Raw genomic sequence first — 20,267 nt, 5'->3', positions numbered from 1 at the left:
CCAATAAAATTTTTATTTATGCTGTTTTTAGGTGGAAAAAAAACCCTAATATAATGGGAAATATTTGTGAATTATGCTTAACATTATCTTTTTTATATTAAATAGATGTGTATAATTTCTTTCCATCCTTTCTTTGCAGAATCGGAACAAAACTGACCAAAAAACCCAAAACTTAAGAAGAGAATCTCGTTCAGATAAAACTAAAGCTGTTTCTAAAATTGAAAAGGAAAAATCACAAACTATTTCCAAAAAGAATATTGCTGATGAAAAGTATCGTAGTGGAAGCTTAAGCAGACCACTGGCTGGTCCTTCAAGGGAATCTCCTAGAAAATCTCAGAGTGTTGACAGAAAACCACTGAATAAGACTAACATTACTACCACAAATTCAAAAACAAATAATGCATCAAAAGTAAATGTGACACCGATAAAAAAGACTTTATTGGTAAAATCTACGAGTTCATCCTCTAAGAAATCCAGTAATGCTGACAAGAAAGAAAGCCAAAAGACACATATTAGTAGCAAGAACGTTTCTACTAGTGGACAAAAGTCGAAAACTGCAGAGCGTCGTACAAATGCTCAAATAGCTAAAAGTTTTGTTCAAAGTTCTTCTGTCAAGTCAAAAAAGAACTTAGATTCTCAAAAACAAGCTTCTAAAACACCCAAAAGTGAAAATTCTGTAAATAATGAAAAAAATATTATTTTAGAGAGACCAAGAACAAGTACCATTAAAAAACACTCTGCAATGCCGTCTGAGGACTTAAATGAAGAAAAAAAGAGTAAGTTAGATAAAAGTTTTTTCTTATTTTTCGAGAATAGAATGGAAACATGTCAGTCGAAATACTTAATTAATAATTAAAAAAAAGTTTATGCAGTAAAAATGATATTATATGCATTGAAAAAAAAATTTTGAGACCTAATATATTTGTTTAAGGATAATTCCTTATTGATTGCACCAACTATAATTTTTAGTTTTAGTTTCTCGCAAAACACTGCCTAGAAGTCGCCAAAACTTGGCAATTATTTTTCTGTTCATACGAATATAGAAATCTCTTCATTTGTTTTCGTAACTTAAATTATGCCTTTAAAAATGTTTTTGTTACTGATTTAAATAAATTTGAATATGTGTACTATAATATTCTCCTATACAAAATACGAGTAATTTTCAATTTGCCTATACTAGTACTAAAATTTAGGTAATTCCATTTGTAATACGGATGTAACGAATAATGATTTGACCGAATACTGAATATTCGGCCGAAAAACCAGCCAAATACCGAATATTTGGCCTCTGAATAGCAATATTTTTAAAAAAAAGGAATCATTAATAAATATTATTCTTTTATATATAAATAAGTTAAGTCATTATTGAAAAATAATCGAAACTTGGCTGTATGATGGGTAAGGGAAATTTTCTTTTATAAAAATGTTTAACAAAAAAATAAATAAGTAAAATAACTTATAGCTTAGGCATATCAGTTATAATAATGCAATTATTTACTTTGAAATTGTTTTTAAAAGAAAAAAGAGAACAAATTTTTATTCATTGTTGACTACTATCAATACTAGTATAGTTGAAGTGTGTAAGTGGAGTCCCGTGTGTATCTTAAGTTTAATTGAAGCTATTAGTTTTTAGCAGTTTTAAAAGTGATGAATATTCAATGCAATGTAGTAAACAATGTTTTTACATTTTGTAAAATCTTTAAAACCATTATAAATATTATTTTAAATCTAATATGTATTATTTTACATTTTCTAAATTTGATTTTTTTTACTTTATAGTGGACAAACTAAGAAAGAATTCATTATCAAGGAGTAAAGTAAGCAATATTTATATTGTAATAAGCACTGATAATTCTGTCTTATTATATCAGAAATTTTCTAAAAAAACATTTTTGTCGAAAAGACAAAATAAACTTTTAAAAACCTAATCTAAACCTTCAAATAAAACATTTTTTATTAGTTTTTCTAAGTGTATGGAGAATATTATTGGATAAATTTTTATCGTATTATTTGAATTTCTTGTGCTGTCAACAGAATTTTAAAATAATTAATTAACAAAAATGTTATCTTAAATAGTTATAGCTATACAAGCACATTATTAAGAACTTCTAACATCACTTATCACATCTTTCTAACATCACTTATTGAAAAAGCATTTATTTTTAAAAATTGTTAGTAAATTAATCAAATCTTTTTATCAAAATATATAAGAATTGAAAAATTAAAATAAATATAAACTTATTAAGTACCAATTGAACAATTAAAAATTATATAAAAAATTATTATTAAAAATTAATAATTAAAAACAATATCAAAAATAACTAAAGAAATATGAAAATGAACAGTTTGTTTGTAATGTTTTATTTCATTTATTTATTATTTTTTTATTAAGGTGATTGAAATATAGTTTAGCATTCCATATCGCCATCATTTATGTTTTCATATTCCACTTTTCAATCACAAATTTTAAATCAGTGGCTCTTTTAATGTATGAATTAAGTAATTTTTTATTAATTATCTTGATTTGTGTGTATTAATTGTATTTTTATTAATTATCTTGATTTGTAAATCAATGTTAGAATTTTTTTGTCACTTCTTATAATTTTTTAGGTATGGTATTTTTTTTTATATGAAAATAATATAATTTGTTTATAATTATTACTTGATTGCTTGTTATTCTATGTTATATACAAATGTGTAACTGTATTTTGTTTCATTTTTGCTTTTCATTTTAATTATTTAACTAAATCATGCTTCTTTTTCACTGTAATCTTCATCTCTATTGTTTCTGTATATTCTTAAACTTTGTACAAGATAGTAAATTCAACTCCTATTTATTGTCCTTGTCATTAATTTATTAATGGTTGGATAAATTTAAAGTCAACTAAACAATAAGATTATTTAAAACTAAATGATGACCTGTTTCTGTGGGGAGTATATAATAATTTAGGACCCGTCATAGAACCACATCAGCTTCTTAGGTGTCTATTACTTTTAAAATTGGACAAACCTATATTACAGCATTGGGTCATGTGACTTGGAAATTTTTTTTCTTTGAAACTTTTTGTCTCAATAATTTTTAACACTTGTCATATTTTGAAATTTAATTAACTTAATTTTTAGACTAGTCTTGATACTGAGTCTGGTGATGAAAGGGGATCTTATGAAGATGACTTTGAAGTAAGTACTGCTTCTCCATATTTCAAGTGATTCAATAATTAAAATATATGTCCTCTTATTTGTTATGTAATGTAAACATGGACATTTTCATGTCGGAACCTATTTGCACCAGCAACAAATGTCAAGACGCTGAAAAGATTTCGAAGTTTAAAAAAATTTTTTTTAAAAAAATTGCGAGAGCTTTTTTGAGGGTGACTACAAATAATACCTTTTGAATTGGTCCCTTTTTGTGATGTTCACTGCCTAGAAGTCGCTAAAACTTGGAGATTATTTCGAAGTAGGTACCAATATAAAACCGGTCTCATGTAAGCAAAGTTTGATGTTGCCAAAATTTTATTTCTTATGCTGTTTAAAGTAAAGTAAGTTGTAAGTAAGTAAGTTAAACTTAAGTAGTCTAAAGAACAATTAAACTGAAAATAATGCTATTGCAAAATGGAAACTACTAGATCCTCAAGGATGAATTTTTTGGGGAGAGGGAGAATATTTCAGTATCATGATCAACTAAATTGCCAAGCTCCGTGGCCACTTGGATCAGTCTGTGTAGGGACCGAGGGTGTGCGGTATTGGTCCTCGTTAAACTGTGGTACCGTAAAGTGCTCGACTTCGCGTGCAGGTCGTCGGGCTACCGAAGCGGGGGTGCCATCCCCTTCGCAGAGGATCAAAATTGTGATGGCATGTCTTCGGATCATCCTCCGGGATGTTTCCCAGACCGTCGCCAATAGCCCATTGTGCAGCTCTAGTGCGACGTAAATTAACAACCAACCAAGGTGCCAAATAGATTTGAAGCTTGCAATTTTTTTAAAAAAAAAAAGCGTGTAGATGTTATTATACCTTCCAAGTTGGTCCCTTTCTGTGATTTCTTTTTTGGTTTCTTGTGTCCCGCTGCCCGTAAGTTGCTAAGACATGGTGATTATTTTGCCACATATCACGATACAGAAATCTTCCCTTTTTGTTTTGAGTGTACAGTAAAAAAAATAATAAAAAATTAAATATAGTTTCATGCATGTGTTTATATTTTCTGAGCAAAAGTGTATTTAGAATTTTAATAGTGTTGTAGAAATTTATGTAATGAAGTCCTTCATTTTAGCTATTTTTTAAAGTTGGTGTTTTTTTCTATAATACTACTATATATACAGCAATATTAAGTTAATTCAATCTCTTTTTAAATTTCATTGCCTCAAGAAGTTTAAGTACTTTAAATATTTATTACTTTCTGCATTGGTGTGTGACAATTTACCTTGATGTTTTTACCATGTTTAATTGAACTTTTGTTTCTTTTTTACCAACTTACCAACATAGTTTCTTTTCTTGACAAATGTACTTTGAAACATATGAACGTATACATTACTGCAAATCACATTTTCAATTCACAATTGCAGCCTGTATACTAATTTTTGTAATCAAATAGTATGAATACTCAATCTGATTCTGAAATAATATAATCTATATATTTTGAAATTCTACTACAAGTACTATAAACTAAAATAAATAATACTGTAAAACTGAAATAAATAATTTAAAAATAGTTTTTATTTTTAAAAAGTAAAACGGAAAACTTGTAACTTTCTGGTACTATATTAAATTTATTTTTTAACAATTAAGCTATGCATTCAATCATTATTTTTAAACAATTGTATTAGTTATCGATCATTAGTTTCTTTCATGTCCATTTTCTTCTCTTTTGTACAGTTTCTTCCAGTATTCTAGTAGAAATGGATTTCTTTCAGACAACAATACAAGTGTTCTGGAAGAAATAGATTTCTTTCAGATAACAATACAAGTGTTCTGGAAGAAATAGATTTCTTTCTGACAACAATACAAAGATTTTTTGATACAAAGTTATAAGCTGTCATCAAAGAGAAAAATGTAATATTTCCAAAAGTGTGCCAATACTGCCAGTAGAAGCTATTATTTGAATTGTGAGTGAGCTGATGATGCTTTTACCCAGCAGATAACTCTGAAATATAAAGATTACTTTTATATTGAATTATAATAATTTCCATCTAATTTTGTGCTTTATTGAAATAAGCATAGAAAAATTAAGTGTACTCTTTAAGTTGTAAGAAAGTTTTTGAAAGTTCCTATCCCCTTTTATTTTTCTCATAATGCAGGATATTACTGGTAACCTATAAACTAGAACTCCACCATACAATAATTGCTATTGTGTTAAAATGGCTATAAGAAAATTTATTATCTATAAAGTACTTTATTCTAAATGACTTAATTTTTCATAATTCCAAAATTAAAGGTTTTGCATTTTAATTTTAATTTAGTGATCAACAATTTTTTCTTGCCATGTAACTCAATAATCGGAGGGCTATAAATGAAAAGAGAAATATAATTAAATGCCTTTTCTCTTTATTCATTTTTCAAAATAAATTAATAAAATAATATAGAAAATGAAAAAAAAATAAAAACCATCACACCATCTGTTAAATCCTAGCCCTATGTTCAGTACTCAATGGCCCTGTAAAGAATGCTACATGATCATTGTTGTTCTTCTGAGCAATATTTTTTGAATAATACTTTTACTCCACTAGACAATATCTTTCAAAATTTAAAATACTAGGTTGTTACATCTGATTAGAATGATAGGAATGGTGCGCTATATTTTAGATTTTTCTTACTATGTTAAGGATGTACAATTATGAAACCAGAATTTTCTGACTAGTGATTTAATGTTACCAGTCTTTCAGGTTTTTATAAAGGAATAGAAATAATTTGAATAATAAATTCTAAGAGAAATTTTAAGCTATGAAATAAGCACCTGAAACAGTATGACAGCAGATTTATGGTATATATTTGGTTTCTGCTTAAAAAGGTAAAATAATTCAATCTGTAATAATTGCATTAGTTAAAAATTTTTTGTCAAAATCTGTAAAAATTCTAAAACATTGTTATTAAGAGCTTCTATTGTGTATTATTTCTTTCTGAAAAACAGTCAAGTCTTTTCACTATCTGTTTTTTAAATATTTTGGATTATAGAATGTTTCCTTATCAATATGTGTCTGTATATATTTTTACTTTAGGATTATAATTCTGATTTTGAAGAAGATAGTAGTGCAGAATCTGTTGGTGCTGAATCTGTATCCGATACAGAGAGTAGTTATGATAGTGAGGAGGAACAGGAAGAGAACATTGAAGATAATGGAGTTCATAATATTCAGTTGCTGACAAACTTAGAGGAACCCAAAGTTCTTTTGCAGAATAATTCTATCAAGGAATCTGTTGGCAAAACAAAAAATGTAAGTATAATTTATTCTTTTTATAAATTAAATTTGTTTTTTCGTTTCTTTTAAAGAAGTGTAGTATTTGTAAATTAATTTAGCTGTTAATATTTTTTCAGCAAGATTCTATTTTTATTTTTTACCTACTAGAAAACTCTTAAGTTATATATGACTTGTGAAACAGTATATTTTCCATTTTCCGATTAGTCTAGATAATTTAGCTAATTTAAACTACTTTTCAAAACTGAAAACATAAAACAAAAAATTATATAAAATGAATTCTTTGGGATTTTTTATAATAAATCTTCCTTTTATCAGTTTAGAGATTTATATTACATAAATTACAGTATTTTTTTATATGTTAAATGGGAACTTTGATAAAGTGCTATTTTAAATAAAATTTTTAAAAAAAAATGGAATATTCTATTATTTCTTAAAAGGACTTTTTAATTTAAGTTCCATAATTAGTTCTTTTTAATAAATCGAGTAGTTATTCTATAAAAACTTACAATATTTATTGTCATAGTCATTCTATTTATAAATATAAAGTTTTTTATTTATAAGTTTTTTTAAAATATTATTTTGGTTGTAGAAATCACAAAATCAAATTATCTGCTATATAACAGTTTTGCCTATGTTATCACATACATTTTTTTTACTTATCACCCCCAGAGTGTTGTTTACTACTCAGTTTCTTAACATTAAGTATTATAAAAGAATTAATAAAAGTTTGTTTACTTAGTGTGTTTGAATTTTTTTCAGGTGGAAAAATCATACCTGAGGATGAGTGATCGCACTTCACTGTACCCTGACAAAGAATCCAATAAGCCCATTGATCGAAAAAGTGTAAAATCATCTCGCTCATTCATCAATTTTGCTTCGGCTTTAGAAAAAGAAAATACCAACTTAAATGATCAGCATAAGTAAAAGAAATGTTCATTTTGTAATCTTTTGTTTTACTTAGTCTTTAATTTTTTGGTTTTCAGCCCTTTTGAGATTTAGTAGTTATGATTACTGACAAATATTGTGTTAGTAGTATTAAATTTTTTCTCTTTAAGTAAGAATTTTGAATGTGGTGCATTTAAAAACTATTTTATAAATCTGGGAAACTTTTGTTCGTTATACATTCCAGAAATTAATCAAGCACTTCTTATGAAAACCAGCATTTTATAGTGCCTCTTATTATTTATATATGTATATATGTAAATGCCTTGGTTACCATTAATAAAGTCAATCAAGACATTTAATGATTATGCTTATTCTTTAATAATAATATGAGTCACACAGACTCTTAAACAATTAAGGTCGAACCACACAGGTTCCAGTTTCACACAGAAACGTATTTCAATTAACTAGTATTATAGTCACTTAGAGTCTTAACCACTAAGGTTACCAGTTTCACTTAGAAACAATATCAACTAACTCTCTTCATTTACATCAAGAAAGTTCTATGCCTTTCGTTCAGACGAGCGACATCTGGTGGGATAACATAGAGGTTGTTGTCTCTCTTATTACATTTATGTATTACAAAAACTCATCTTTTCAATAAGGCTTTTTTTTATACTTCATTTAGGCTTTTAAATTCAATTGAACAAATTAATTATTTTTATATTGATCAATTATTCAGAAATATTTATAACCATTGCAACTTCTGTTTCAACTATAGTCCTAAAAAATGATTTCCAGTCCAATAAAGTTTGTAGTAAAAAAATTTGAAAAAGTAATAAATAATCTATATTTTCTCACATTAGTCAAGCAATGTGTCACACTTGTTTTTTTTTATATTTTTTCTTTTATTATTTTTTTTCTTTATGTGTGATCTGAAATATGTAAAAACCTTTGACTCATTTCAAAGTCTGTAAAATATAATAATAAACAAGATATGTATTTAATTTTTATGTTATGTGTACAGCTTTTAATATTCTATTGAAAGACAGTTTTTTCATATGTTGCTTTGTTTATATGTTTCATGTATTTATGTTTATATGTTGCCTCATATTTCTTGTGTTGGCATTTCTTAATTTTCTATTTTCATGTATGCTTTATCGTTTTTTTTTTTTGGCTGCAATTAACAATTAAACTTTGTTTCTGAAATATTTTAAGTAACATATCTTAACTAGCTTATATTTTTAGAAATTTCTGTGTCAAGCTTGTTCAAATAATTATTAATCACCTTGTATTTCATTTATCAACAAAATGTACCATAAAATATTTTTTAGTTTGTTGAGCTTTAAAAAATAAACTAAATAAACAAAAATTTCTAAATTATTTGCCTTCATAGTCTTTTGTTTTCACTGTTATACATTTGTGTTAATGTTTGCCGACGTAGAGTTTTTATATTGATAGAAATAACCTACCTAACACAAGTTTATATTAAGAAAACAGATGTTTAGAACTTGAATTTCACTAGAATAAATTGTTATAGTGTAATACTTTAAAATAGTTTAGATAACAATTTCTATATTTATAATTTTTTAATATTTTGAATTGTGAATTTGTATTCCTGTTTCAGTGATAGAGAAGAAATGGAGAATGCTGCTCTGGCTCCTTCATCTTACAATGTTCCATTCACTATTAATACTCTACATTTTAACAGGAACAGTAATGCAAAGCAGGTAAATTCTAACACTTTATGATTTCTCATTTTAGTGTGGCACAGATGAAATTTGGAATATTAAAAATATTTTATTATTAAATTAATATTATGTAATGCTTTTAAATAATGTTAATGAAGTTCAATGTTATTTGTGTATAGCTCTTCTGTTTAGAGGAGAAGTCATGTTTTATGAAAACGTTGAATTTGGTACTCAATTATTTCATAATTGCCATTTTGCATTTAAACTAAATGTATAAGTTGTTGAAGTTATTATCATTCATATAAGATTCTGCTGTTGCCTGTTGATATTAATAGTGAACACCTCACTTTAAAAATTAACTTTCAATTTTTTTTATTGTGTCAACATGAACATTATTACTTAAATAATTTTAACAAGTGAATTTAAATTGTCAAAAAAATTATTTTTTATTAAATACAAGTTATATTCCTAAAAAATAAATTTGATTTAAATTTCAGTAATTTATTTAATGGCATTGTCTTTTTTAATGATTTACTAATGCAAATATTAAATTCTTATCCATTTATTGGTTTATTAGGTGTATGTTCAAACTGACCCTGGAGAAACAGATGAAACACAAACTGATGAAGTAGAAACACTTAATAAATGGACTCAAAATCCTTTAAATGGAACTAGAGGACATGGTGGTAAGTTGTAACTAATTTCTCATTATATCAGTAGTTTTAATTTTTGATGTATCGATAATAACTCCATAAATGTACTAATGTTTGACAGTATCCCATATACATGTTAGTTATTGATGCCTGATATTCTTTAGGTGATAGAATCTTACCCATGGAAGATAAAAGTATGAATTGGAAATTGCTTTTTAATCCTCATTCAGTTAAGCTGAATAGTTTCTTACAGAGAAGTAGCCATGTAAAATCTTTAATTAATTTTCTTTTATATATACATTTTTAAAGATATTGTATTTTGAGACTTATAATTAAGATTTTTTGCTTTTAATTATTTTGAGTCATTAATAATTATAAATATCTGCAACAGTTTACTGTACTAGCCTAGAATTTTGTTAAATATGGTGCAAAATGTAATACAAAATATCATGATATATTTGAAATAGTTTCTCATTTTTAGACGAGTGGTTTGAAAGTATAATTTGTGTCAAATGCATAACTTAATTAATAAACTTAAAACTTTTATGCCACTTGACCTATATACTTATTTATATTATTGTATTCTAAAGCAGTTTTTCCTTTAATAAATCAATAAAATTTTAACTCTGTGGGATTTAAGAATTTAGAATAGGCATCATAGACAATATTTGTTAAAGATAACACTTACTTAATACATTACTGCTGTTATTTCATTTTTATGTTCTGTATTTTTGGCCTTTCCTTCTAAATGCAACTTTTTTTATAATTGAAATGTTTATAAATGCAAAATAATGCTTTTTACTTTCAAACCTTTATGACCTAAAAACAATTCTTTGAAAATACAATTGTAAGAAATTGAAATCCTAAAACAAATTTAGAGCAGAATGACACACAAAGTATATGGGGCATGTGAAATTGATGAATAAGATGACTTTTTATTATAAAACATTTTTGTTCTGAATTCATTAATATGATGACTGTAATATATGAAATATTAACAATGTGCTGTTACACTAATTGTAGATTATATTAACTTTGCTCGATGAAGAATTTTCTAACAACCAGAAATCTATGACAAAGAAAAGACAGAATTTTTTCCAAAGTGAAGGATACTACTTGTTATCACCTTTGGATTTTTTAAAAGGTACTATTTCTTATATTTCATTATTTTTCTTTTAATTTCATAAAAGCTTTTACTGTTTAAGTTAATAATTTCTTATGTTATCTATCAAAAATACTAAAATTCTAGAATATTCGTTTTGTTTTCAAATTATTGGCTTTTTCTGAAGCACATAGATTATTATATTTTATCCATTGCTATACATCTTTATTTTCAAATTTTCTTTATAAATACCAATTATTATTATTACATTTGTTTTTTTTTTATCTTCCAAATTGTATTAAAAAATACATAAAAATTTTCTAGTTTTACTTTATAAGTTTTTTTTTTTGTCACATAGATATGATACAAGTAGAACCTGTAGTTTCAGGTTTTAATTTTAAACATTTATTATTATTATTACATTTGCTGTTTTTTTTTGGATTGTTATTAATAGACTTTTTTTCGTTCTTTAAATTTGTTTAATAAAAAATAAGAGGACAAATGTTTTATAAGTCCTAAAACTGAACGTGTGTTAATTGCTGCAGAAAAATTGTAATGTGTTATAAATACAAACATAAAGACTCATTACAATATTTTTTATTTAAATGCAGTAACTTTTTTTTATAATTCTATACTTGTCTATTGTAAAATATCTACTTTTTCAAAATTAAGTTATTCATTTGTAGTGTTCTCAAATACATTCCATTTCACTAGAGATTATTCTTTATTTCTTATGACACACAAAATATCTTCTTTCTCACCACCAGTGACTAGATGCCACTACAATGTCAGGCAAACTACCATTTCATTTTGCTTTTCAATGCTCCAAAATTGCAAAAACAAAACATTATCTAGAGCAAGTTTTCCGAATTTAATCCATTACTAAGCTAGCAACTATATTTTATGAACTGTCATAAAATTGAGTGAAACACTACTGAACATAATGCTGCTCAAACATTTTGTTTTAAACTATTCACGCACAATTCATAATTTTTCAGTAGTATTTTGTATGTTAATTTTCATGGAATTGAATAGAAAACTACTAAAAAAATGCTGCTTTGTTTTCCATTTGAATATTAAAAATTTTGAACGTTATGATAATTATCAAATTTTTAAATATATATATATATTCTTTCCAATGTATTTACTAGAATATTTGCTGAGTTTATATTATTAATTTATTAATAAAATTTTTTAGAAAATTAACACTTCTCTTCTGAACATACCTAAAAACTTTTTTATGTTCAATAAGTAGAAAAAAGTCTTTATCATGTAGATTTTTTTTTTGCTATTCATTCATATACTAATCAAATCATTTCATATATCAACCAAATGTTTGATAGGCACTGCCATTGATAAAATTTAAATAAAAATTGTACTTAAAAGTAAGATATAAAGAAAAAATATTCTTCCACAAAGAGGCTATGCTTTTTTATAACAGTGTGTAAAAAGGTATTTCATGCCCAGAAAATTCTTTTTATGCATCTGAACAATTGTTAATCCTTAAGAAGAAAATAATTGCATATTAATTGACTTACAAGATTTTATCACTTGTCAGAAATTGTCAATTATAGTTTGAATTTAATTTTATTGAACTTTTAAAAAATTACTTTCATTCATCATTCATAGGTGAATAATATTTTTAAGAATTTAAATAAATTATATTGGCTTACAACATTTTTCTTTTGCTCTTCAGTTTAATTCCAAAAAGGTTTTGTCTTAATTCTTCTATGCCATCCTAAGATTTAGAAATTTTATACTTTTTAAATGATACATTTGCCTCTATGACCAATATTATTTTGTAAATGACATCAACCCAGGCTATATAAATTTCCGATTTTGGTGAATAGAAGAAATAGTTTTTTTTTAAATTATGTCACAAAATTAATATTTATATTCAGAAACACTATTGTGTGTTATTTTTACTTACTAACTTAAACTCTTCACATTGTTTGGCAAAAAGGCATCCAGCTTACCCCTCTTCTGTCTCTAAAAATTGTATCTTCTGATCCCGTCACTGTTAGTCTTTAAATATTTAGTAACCTATTTCTACAAAATCATCTTCGCTTCCCCATTCTCATTCTGCTATCATGAGCCCAGGAAAGAGAAAGAGCTGTTATATTTTTTCTCAATATTTTTAAGACGTGATTAGTTGTCACTTAAGCTCTCTTTAGTGGATCTTCCTTACTGATTTTATTAGACAAAAATATCTTAAACATGGTTTTAAAACACTCGTTTTAAGACAGTTCTAGCTTATCATCAGTATTTGATCTGCTTAATTCTGTTTTTGAAGGCTCCATTGCCATATGAAATGATGCTTTTTGCTAATAATGCATTATTTTTATAGCTGTTGCGAGTTTTCAATAGTTACTCATGATTGTTAGGTCAAGTTTAGCCTATCTGTAGCCATCGCTCTCTATGCTTATTTTGAAATAAGCGCAAAATGTAAATGTGCTGAAAAGCCGCACTTTTGTGAAAATGAACGGCTTTTGTGGTCTAATTTTTTAATATTTTAAAACTTACTCCAATGCTGTATTATCTGGACTCATGAAAATTTGCACAAATTAAGAATAAGGCAGAGATTTTGATAATTCTCATCTAAGTGGAAAAATGTCACCAAATTGATAATTTTTAAAATCGGGTGACTAATATCTAGAATTGGCTAAAATAATTACGTATGAAAGTTTTAATATCAGAGAACAAAAAACCTCATACAAAAGGGATCAACATTAACATATTTCTATTTTAAGTGCATTATTTTTAGTGATATCTAAAAATTACTGTTTCGTAAATTTGAAGTATTAGGATTAAAATTTATTTGCTTTATAGATACATCAATAGTTAACATGCATGCTTCTTCCTCATCTTTTCCTTATGTATTCACCATACATGGGAATATGATTAAGGTATGTACTATGCATTCTTTTTCTTTATTATAAACAGAGATATTAAATTTGAGTTTCAGTTTTAATTTTTCTTTTAGTTACCATTATCAACCAATACTGAGGAAGAAAAGGGTATAATTTGCATTTGGAATGTCTTCAACAGTAAGAAACCTGAACAGAAAGTATCTATGCTCATAACTGAATGTTATTGTTAACAAATTATATCAATTTTTTGTTTTAGCCTTTACTGATTTAATTTTATTATTTTCTATTTTATAGTATTTTGATGGCAAACAGTCAGCCAATTTGTGGTACTTTTGGACCTGGTACAAGTGATATTGTTATTGCAGGAATGGTAATTTTTTTGTAGTATTATAGAAATCAGCAAAAGTTATGAAAATTGTTCATAATTTTCAAACATAATTCTTTTGCTAAAAATTCTATTGTATTAAAATTAGCAATTGTGAGGGTGAAAATTTATTTTTTAAATAAATCATAAAATGATGTTTTATAAGTTTTGAAGTATAGTAATGTGTTAATCAAGTATAAGTTTTATAAGTTAATGTGTTAATCAAGTATAAGTTTTATAAGTTAATGTGTTAATCAAGTTAATGTGTGATTTATATTTTGTGAATCTTTTTTCCCCACCTATTAAAATATTGAATTTGATTAATATTATTGAATTTTAAAGCTTGAATATTAACAAAATAATCATTACAGCATATAACACGTAAATATTACAAATAAAATATATCTCTTAAAAAAAAGACGCATTTTTAGTTTTACCTAATGTAATGCCATATCGTTCAATGCACAGTTAATAATTCAATTTCATCATCCAGTGTTCAACTCTCTGAGCATTAACACTGGCTTATTCGAACTTTCAGATCTGGGCTTTCTTGCATCTTACACCGAGTATTCTCTGTATCATTCAATGAGAACAGTGCGTTAATCAGAAATTTGAGTACACTTTTGTCCCAAGGTGTGGAGTGTTTAGAAAATAAAGTAAATTATGGATTAGAAATTGTTTAATAAAATATTGAATTATTTAAAATAAGTCATGATTGTGTGTATTACATTTTATCTGTAAAAAAATATTCATTTCCAGATACAAGTTCGCTGTATCTCAAAGCTAAATGTTGCCAATTACTCATTTTTTTTAAATCTCTTACTTTTTTCTTAAAAATAAGATTACTTTACCTTTTTTGAACCTAAAAAATGTCAGAGAGGAATTTAACCTTACCCAAAGAGAAACAATTTATTGCCCAGATTCTTCAAAACTTTGCACAATCTACTCAAACAGTCAGAGTAAGTTGAGTCTGTGTGAAAGAAAAGGATAATACATGTGTGGGATGCATGATTTTGTCTTGTCCATAGTATTTGCATTATCAGTGAGCTATTGCATTCCAATTAGGAAATGAATGCATACAATGCTGATGTGTACATGCAAAATAATCTAATTTATTTCAAACTCATTAAGTTTTGGATTAACCCTTAAAATGTAAAAAGGAGCAATTTACTTCTATATTATAGGAGAAATTAAGAAATTTAATGCCAAAAATAAAATTATCATTAATGACAGGGCTAGAAATCAAACCATGAGGAAGTTGTGATGAAGTAAAGTATTTCTACCCCACCCCCCACACTTGCAATTACGTTTTTGACAATAAGAAAAAAAAATTATCAATAGATAAAATCCTCTGTCCTAATCCTATATTAATAAAATCCTATTTTATAATTTCAAATAAATTTTTGATTTTCCTTTTCTCAATGTTTTTTTTCCTTCTTGTTCATAAACTTTTGTTTACAGACTATCATTCATGAACATTAAAAGCTTTTATTGAAAACTAGTTTGAAAAATCTTTTCTTTGGATACATAATTTAATTTTATTCATTTCATCAGTTTTAAGACAGCAAAATACTTAATATAGTTTTATTGAAGGTAGATGGTGCTGTTATGCTTTGGGATTTAACTAACTTCAGCTTAAATGAATCTGTCGAAGAGTCTGGCGAAATATTTCCCCTACTGTCTCCTACTTATAATACAGGTTTGATTTTTAATATAATTTTATAAAAACGTAGCTGAGGTATTATGTTATCCTTATTGTTTTTTTTAAGTATTATTAAAATCGGTAATGAATAGGACTTTCAAATAATTTTGATTTTCACATATCCTTTTTTTTTTTCAGTTATGATTTCATCTAAAACATAAATAATTTATGTGAAGTCCATAAAACTACTTCATCTTCAAGATTTATAGTATATATATGTGTGTGTGTGTGTGCATGAACATTTTTTTTTAATTTCTTTATTTTTTTCAAAGTGTCTATACGTTTAAATAAGCATTTCATTATCTTATGGAATTTTTTTATGAAATAATTCTTTACTTTATGCCATTTTCAAGAAATGACTTGTTTACTTCATTTGAAAATGACTTGATTTCAAAAAATGCTGCCTCTAAAAAAGACATATGATTATGGATGGGGGCAATCGAGATTTAAAAAAAATACTTATTTAAAAGAAATATATTTTTAAACTAACTGGTACAGATAAAGCATAAATTTGAGAAGCTTTAGCCTGCAATATAAATTTAAGTGGCACAGTATTGTGCCAATTAAAAGCTTAGTAGCTTATTCTAGTCTGCAGTCCCTGTAATCAGTGCCGTAACTTCACCCCTCGGGGCCCTGGGGCAAAAATTTTTGGCGGAGGCCCTTTCAAAAACTTTCAGTACTCTAATCTAATCGTCATTTTCGCTATTTATGTATTATGTTCGCGAATATGTTTATGAAAACAAGTTATTTGTTCGTATATAAATTGGATAACAAAACATTGTAAGTTTTCCACATGGCAAAATAAAAAATTTCAGCGAAATTGATTAATCCTGAGAAATTAAATTTTAAAGAAGTCGTACTTATAAAACTCAATTTCTCAAGAACTAATCAACCAATTTCGCTCAAATTTTGTATTTTCCATGTGGAATTAGATACTTTAAAATGATACAAAAAAAAAATGCCTTACGATTCAAAAGTTTTCAGACTATTATTGTCCCGTAGTGGACTGATCGTTAAGACTCGGCTCCCAGCAGATCACCGAAGTCAAGCATCACTGGCTGCTGTCAGTGTGCGGGTGTGTGACCACTTGGATCAGTCTGCGTAGGGACCGAGGGTGTGCGGTATTGGTCCTCGTTAAACTGTTCTACCATAAAGTGCTCGACTTCGCGTGCAGGTCGCCGGGCTACCGAACCGGGGGTGCCATCCTCTCTGCAGAGGATCAAACCTCAAGGGATGTTTCCCAGACCGTCGTCAATAGTCTATTGTGTAGCACTAGTGCGACGTAAATGATCAACAACATCAGACTATTATTAAATAATAAATATTTACAAAAAGTTATTGTTTGTATGGAATTATCTTCAGATAAAAGAATTTTATAATAGTGTGCAAAAATTTTTCAATTCCCTTAACATTTGGGGGTCCAAACTTTGGATAGCCCACCCGACCCAACTATTGGGACCATATTTCCCAGATTACAGCTACCTCCTATATTACGGGGGTTAGAAAATCGAATCTGTTGAACAAAAGTTATATTTATTTAGGGAAAGTATGTTTTTGTGTCTGATTGCGTAACTTAAAAAAAAATATCGTGCACGAATTATTTTGCATATTTGAAGTCACACCCTCGAATTATTAAGATGGAGGCCTAGAACGTGAAGATCCGATCATTAAATCAAAAGTTATTCAGGGTGGTACGTTTTTTGTTCACTGCACATAAATGTTACCAATTTACGGCATCTCACCGAGAAAATATGACAAGGGGGGGGGGGAAAGCTATTCATGTTGTCTCCTCTTGTCTCGCATGTCCACAGTAGCTTCCTTTTCCTCTAAATATAATGCTAATCATAAAATACCAATTTTATAAACCTGTTGAATCCGGTTACTATACCGTTAGAAAGGTCTTTTCAAGACAAAACCATTATAATAATAAAAATTATTTTTTAGTTTCAAATCTAAAAGTTTTGATCGCGTTATGGAAACTGAAGGAATTATAGACTTTTTTTTCTATCGGCACATATATCCACATTTTAAAAATTCCTAATTGAAAAAATATACAGAAATTCTTTCTCTATATACATCGATTAACAAAAAACAAAGTTGCTTTACTCCAATATGGACAGGTCCCTAGAAAATATAGCTATATTTTGAAAAGAATTCGTTCTTGAATATTTGGCCTATGTATTCATGACGTCTTGTAATCATATCGATGGTTCAAAACTAAAGCGACACTTCTGCACTCACTTCTCATTCAAATAACATGAGAAGATAGTGCAGAAGTGTCGTTTTAGTTTTGAACCAACGATATGTGGCAAAATTGTGACGAAGGGCAATATATATATTTTTTTTAATGAAAGAAAAATGAGAAAAAGTCAAAGCATATTTGCTAATTAAAAAAAAAATTCTTTTTAATGGTTTCTCATGGCAATGAATCTTAATTGCTACGGATTTCTAAGCTGATGTTCATAGCTTTTTTATTAAATTAAATGCGTTTTTTTTATTAAATTAAATATGATTTTTTTTAGATAAAATAAAGATTGCATTTCATTTTTTAATGAAAACAAAGTTGTTGAAAACCCTAAAAATTCGAAGTTCCAATTTAAAAAATTTTAAGGTCTTAATAATTTAAAAAATATAAAATAAGAACAAAATTCATGCACACAATAAACAGTAAAATTATCAATTAAAGTACTATGCAAATTAAATTTTATATACGAACATAAAGAAAAGCAATTTTTATGTTACCATTCTTATAAAAGAATTCTAACAGTATATAAATATAAAATTTAAATGTATTAAATGAGTTAATGCAAACATTTACTTACCTCCTTATAAATAAATTTACATTTGGTTTTCTTGTTTTCCAAAGAAATTTTTTATTAAGAATGGGAATTATTGATATCACGATTTATGTTTGAAAAAATGAAGTTGCAAATAATTTTAAAAACTCTTAATTAAAGTTAAATTTCAATTTCAAAAATTGAACAAAACAAAAGGTAACAGAATTTATAGCTGAATTAAAAATGGTTAATTTAAATGACGCAATTAAATGAGTTCAAAACTGGAATTTAACTGCAACGTTTTACGTTTGTCTCAGAAAAAATCTCTTGACAAAATGACCTAAGTAAATGTTAACAAGAGTCATCCCCTTGGATCCCTTAAAAGCTTACATCTGCTTTCCTAGAACATCTAGATAATTGCTAGTTTCAGACAACTTAAGGGACATATAGATGGTACTGTAAATATATGACATTTTATAAAAGCACAAAAGAGCCCAGGGTCATAAAAATGATTTAGGCAATTTAAAGAAGGAAAAGGTCATTTTCCCATGGGGTAAAAGGAGATGGCTATTTTTTGAGGAGTCAGATTACTGTGGGTCAACTCTGTGGGGGATATGAAGGTTTTAACACCTTCATACCACCCACAGTCAAAAGATGCTTTCAAATATATCTATTAGTCTCAGTGTAGAATGCATTTTTCAGGATGCAAAACAGTGGTGCTTAATTTAGTTTTCTAAACACTTGTTATGTTTTTTTATGATGTGCTCTTCTTCTCTTTTCGTGTTTTTGTTTTAAATTTTTTTAACAAATTAAAAGTTGTAATATGTAGTAAAAAATTGAAACAAAACCGAAGCATTTTTCTTGGGGGGGGGGATTTCTATTTCAATTTGAAAAATAGCTATTAAATTGGGAAAAAAGTAGTTTCTTTTTCTGAAATTCTCAATTCTGTTTTACTTTATTGTTGCGAATTTCAAATTTTCAGAAGGGGAGGCTAAAGTTTTCGATTTGGAAAATAGCTTTAAAGTCGAAAATAAGAGTTAAATATAAATTTTACTCGACTTTATTCTTGCGAAAGTCTGATATTCAGAAGGGGTGAAGTATATTCTTCACCCCCTCACTTTAAGAAGAAAATAAAATTTTCTTTTTTAAAAATAGCTTCAAAGTTTTTTATTTTTTTTATTTTTAAAAAACAATTTTACTGGACTTTATTATTTCAAATGTCTAAATTTCTGAAGATACTAAAAACATTTTTGCCCCCCTTACTTTATATCAGAAGAAATTAAAGTTTTCTATCCCCTTACTATAATTTAAGAGGAAAATGAAGTTTTCTATTTGGAAAATATCGTCGAAGTTATGAAGCAAAACAATTTTTTTCCTCTAAAATTTTCAACTTTACTTGATTTTATTCTATTAATGTCTAAATTTCAGAAGATGAGAAGCAAATTTTTCACCCCCTCACTTTTATTTCAGAAGAAAATATAGCTTTCTATTTGGAAAATAGATTCAAAGATGACATTTTTTTTTAGTTATCAATTCTTATTACTTTTGAGCACTTTGAAATTTCAGAAGGGGCGAAACACTATCTTCGCCCCCTCATTACTATTTCGGAAGTAAATAGAGTAAAAATTGGAAATAAAATACTTTTTCTACTTTTACTTTACTTTTCCAAAAGTCAAAAAACATATTAATCGCCCATAACAGAATAACTTGATGTATATCTTCAAAGCTGAAAAAGAATAGCTTTTTTCCCCCTCTAAAATTACCTACTTTACTAGACTTCGTCTTGGCGAATAACTAAATATCAAAAGAGGCAAGG

The 20,267-nt window shown here is 26.9% G+C and overlaps 1 protein-coding gene across 2 annotated transcripts in view; it reads left to right on the top strand.

The window, feature by feature from the left end:
- LOC107440556 (cytoplasmic dynein 2 intermediate chain 1) overlaps positions 1 to 20,267 on the top strand; it is a 37,569-nt gene that overhangs the window by 1,222 nt on the left and 16,080 nt on the right. For both annotated transcript variants that reach the window (XM_087165933.1, XM_087165932.1), the window contains exons 2-14: positions 140 to 776; positions 1,780 to 1,817; positions 3,124 to 3,180; positions 6,210 to 6,425; positions 7,170 to 7,330; positions 8,920 to 9,022; positions 9,561 to 9,669; positions 9,801 to 9,901; positions 10,660 to 10,780; positions 13,568 to 13,644; positions 13,722 to 13,801; positions 13,903 to 13,978; positions 15,566 to 15,671. In XM_087165933.1, coding sequence (XP_087022059.1) covers positions 140 to 776; positions 1,780 to 1,817; positions 3,124 to 3,180; positions 6,210 to 6,425; positions 7,170 to 7,330; positions 8,920 to 9,022; positions 9,561 to 9,669; positions 9,801 to 9,901; positions 10,660 to 10,780; positions 13,568 to 13,644; positions 13,722 to 13,801; positions 13,903 to 13,978; positions 15,566 to 15,671 — 1,882 coding nt within the window. The remainder of the gene's footprint in view (positions 1 to 139; positions 777 to 1,779; positions 1,818 to 3,123; positions 3,181 to 6,209; positions 6,426 to 7,169; positions 7,331 to 8,919; positions 9,023 to 9,560; positions 9,670 to 9,800; positions 9,902 to 10,659; positions 10,781 to 13,567; positions 13,645 to 13,721; positions 13,802 to 13,902; positions 13,979 to 15,565; positions 15,672 to 20,267) is intronic.

The sequence above is a fragment of the Parasteatoda tepidariorum genome, chromosome 6 (genome assembly GCF_982258835.1).
Source record: "Parasteatoda tepidariorum strain Cologne lab strain chromosome 6, Ptep-v5.0, whole genome shotgun sequence".
Taxonomy (NCBI): Eukaryota; Metazoa; Arthropoda; class Arachnida; order Araneae; family Theridiidae; genus Parasteatoda; species Parasteatoda tepidariorum.
This window is presented reverse-complemented; position numbering and strand designations above follow the sequence as displayed.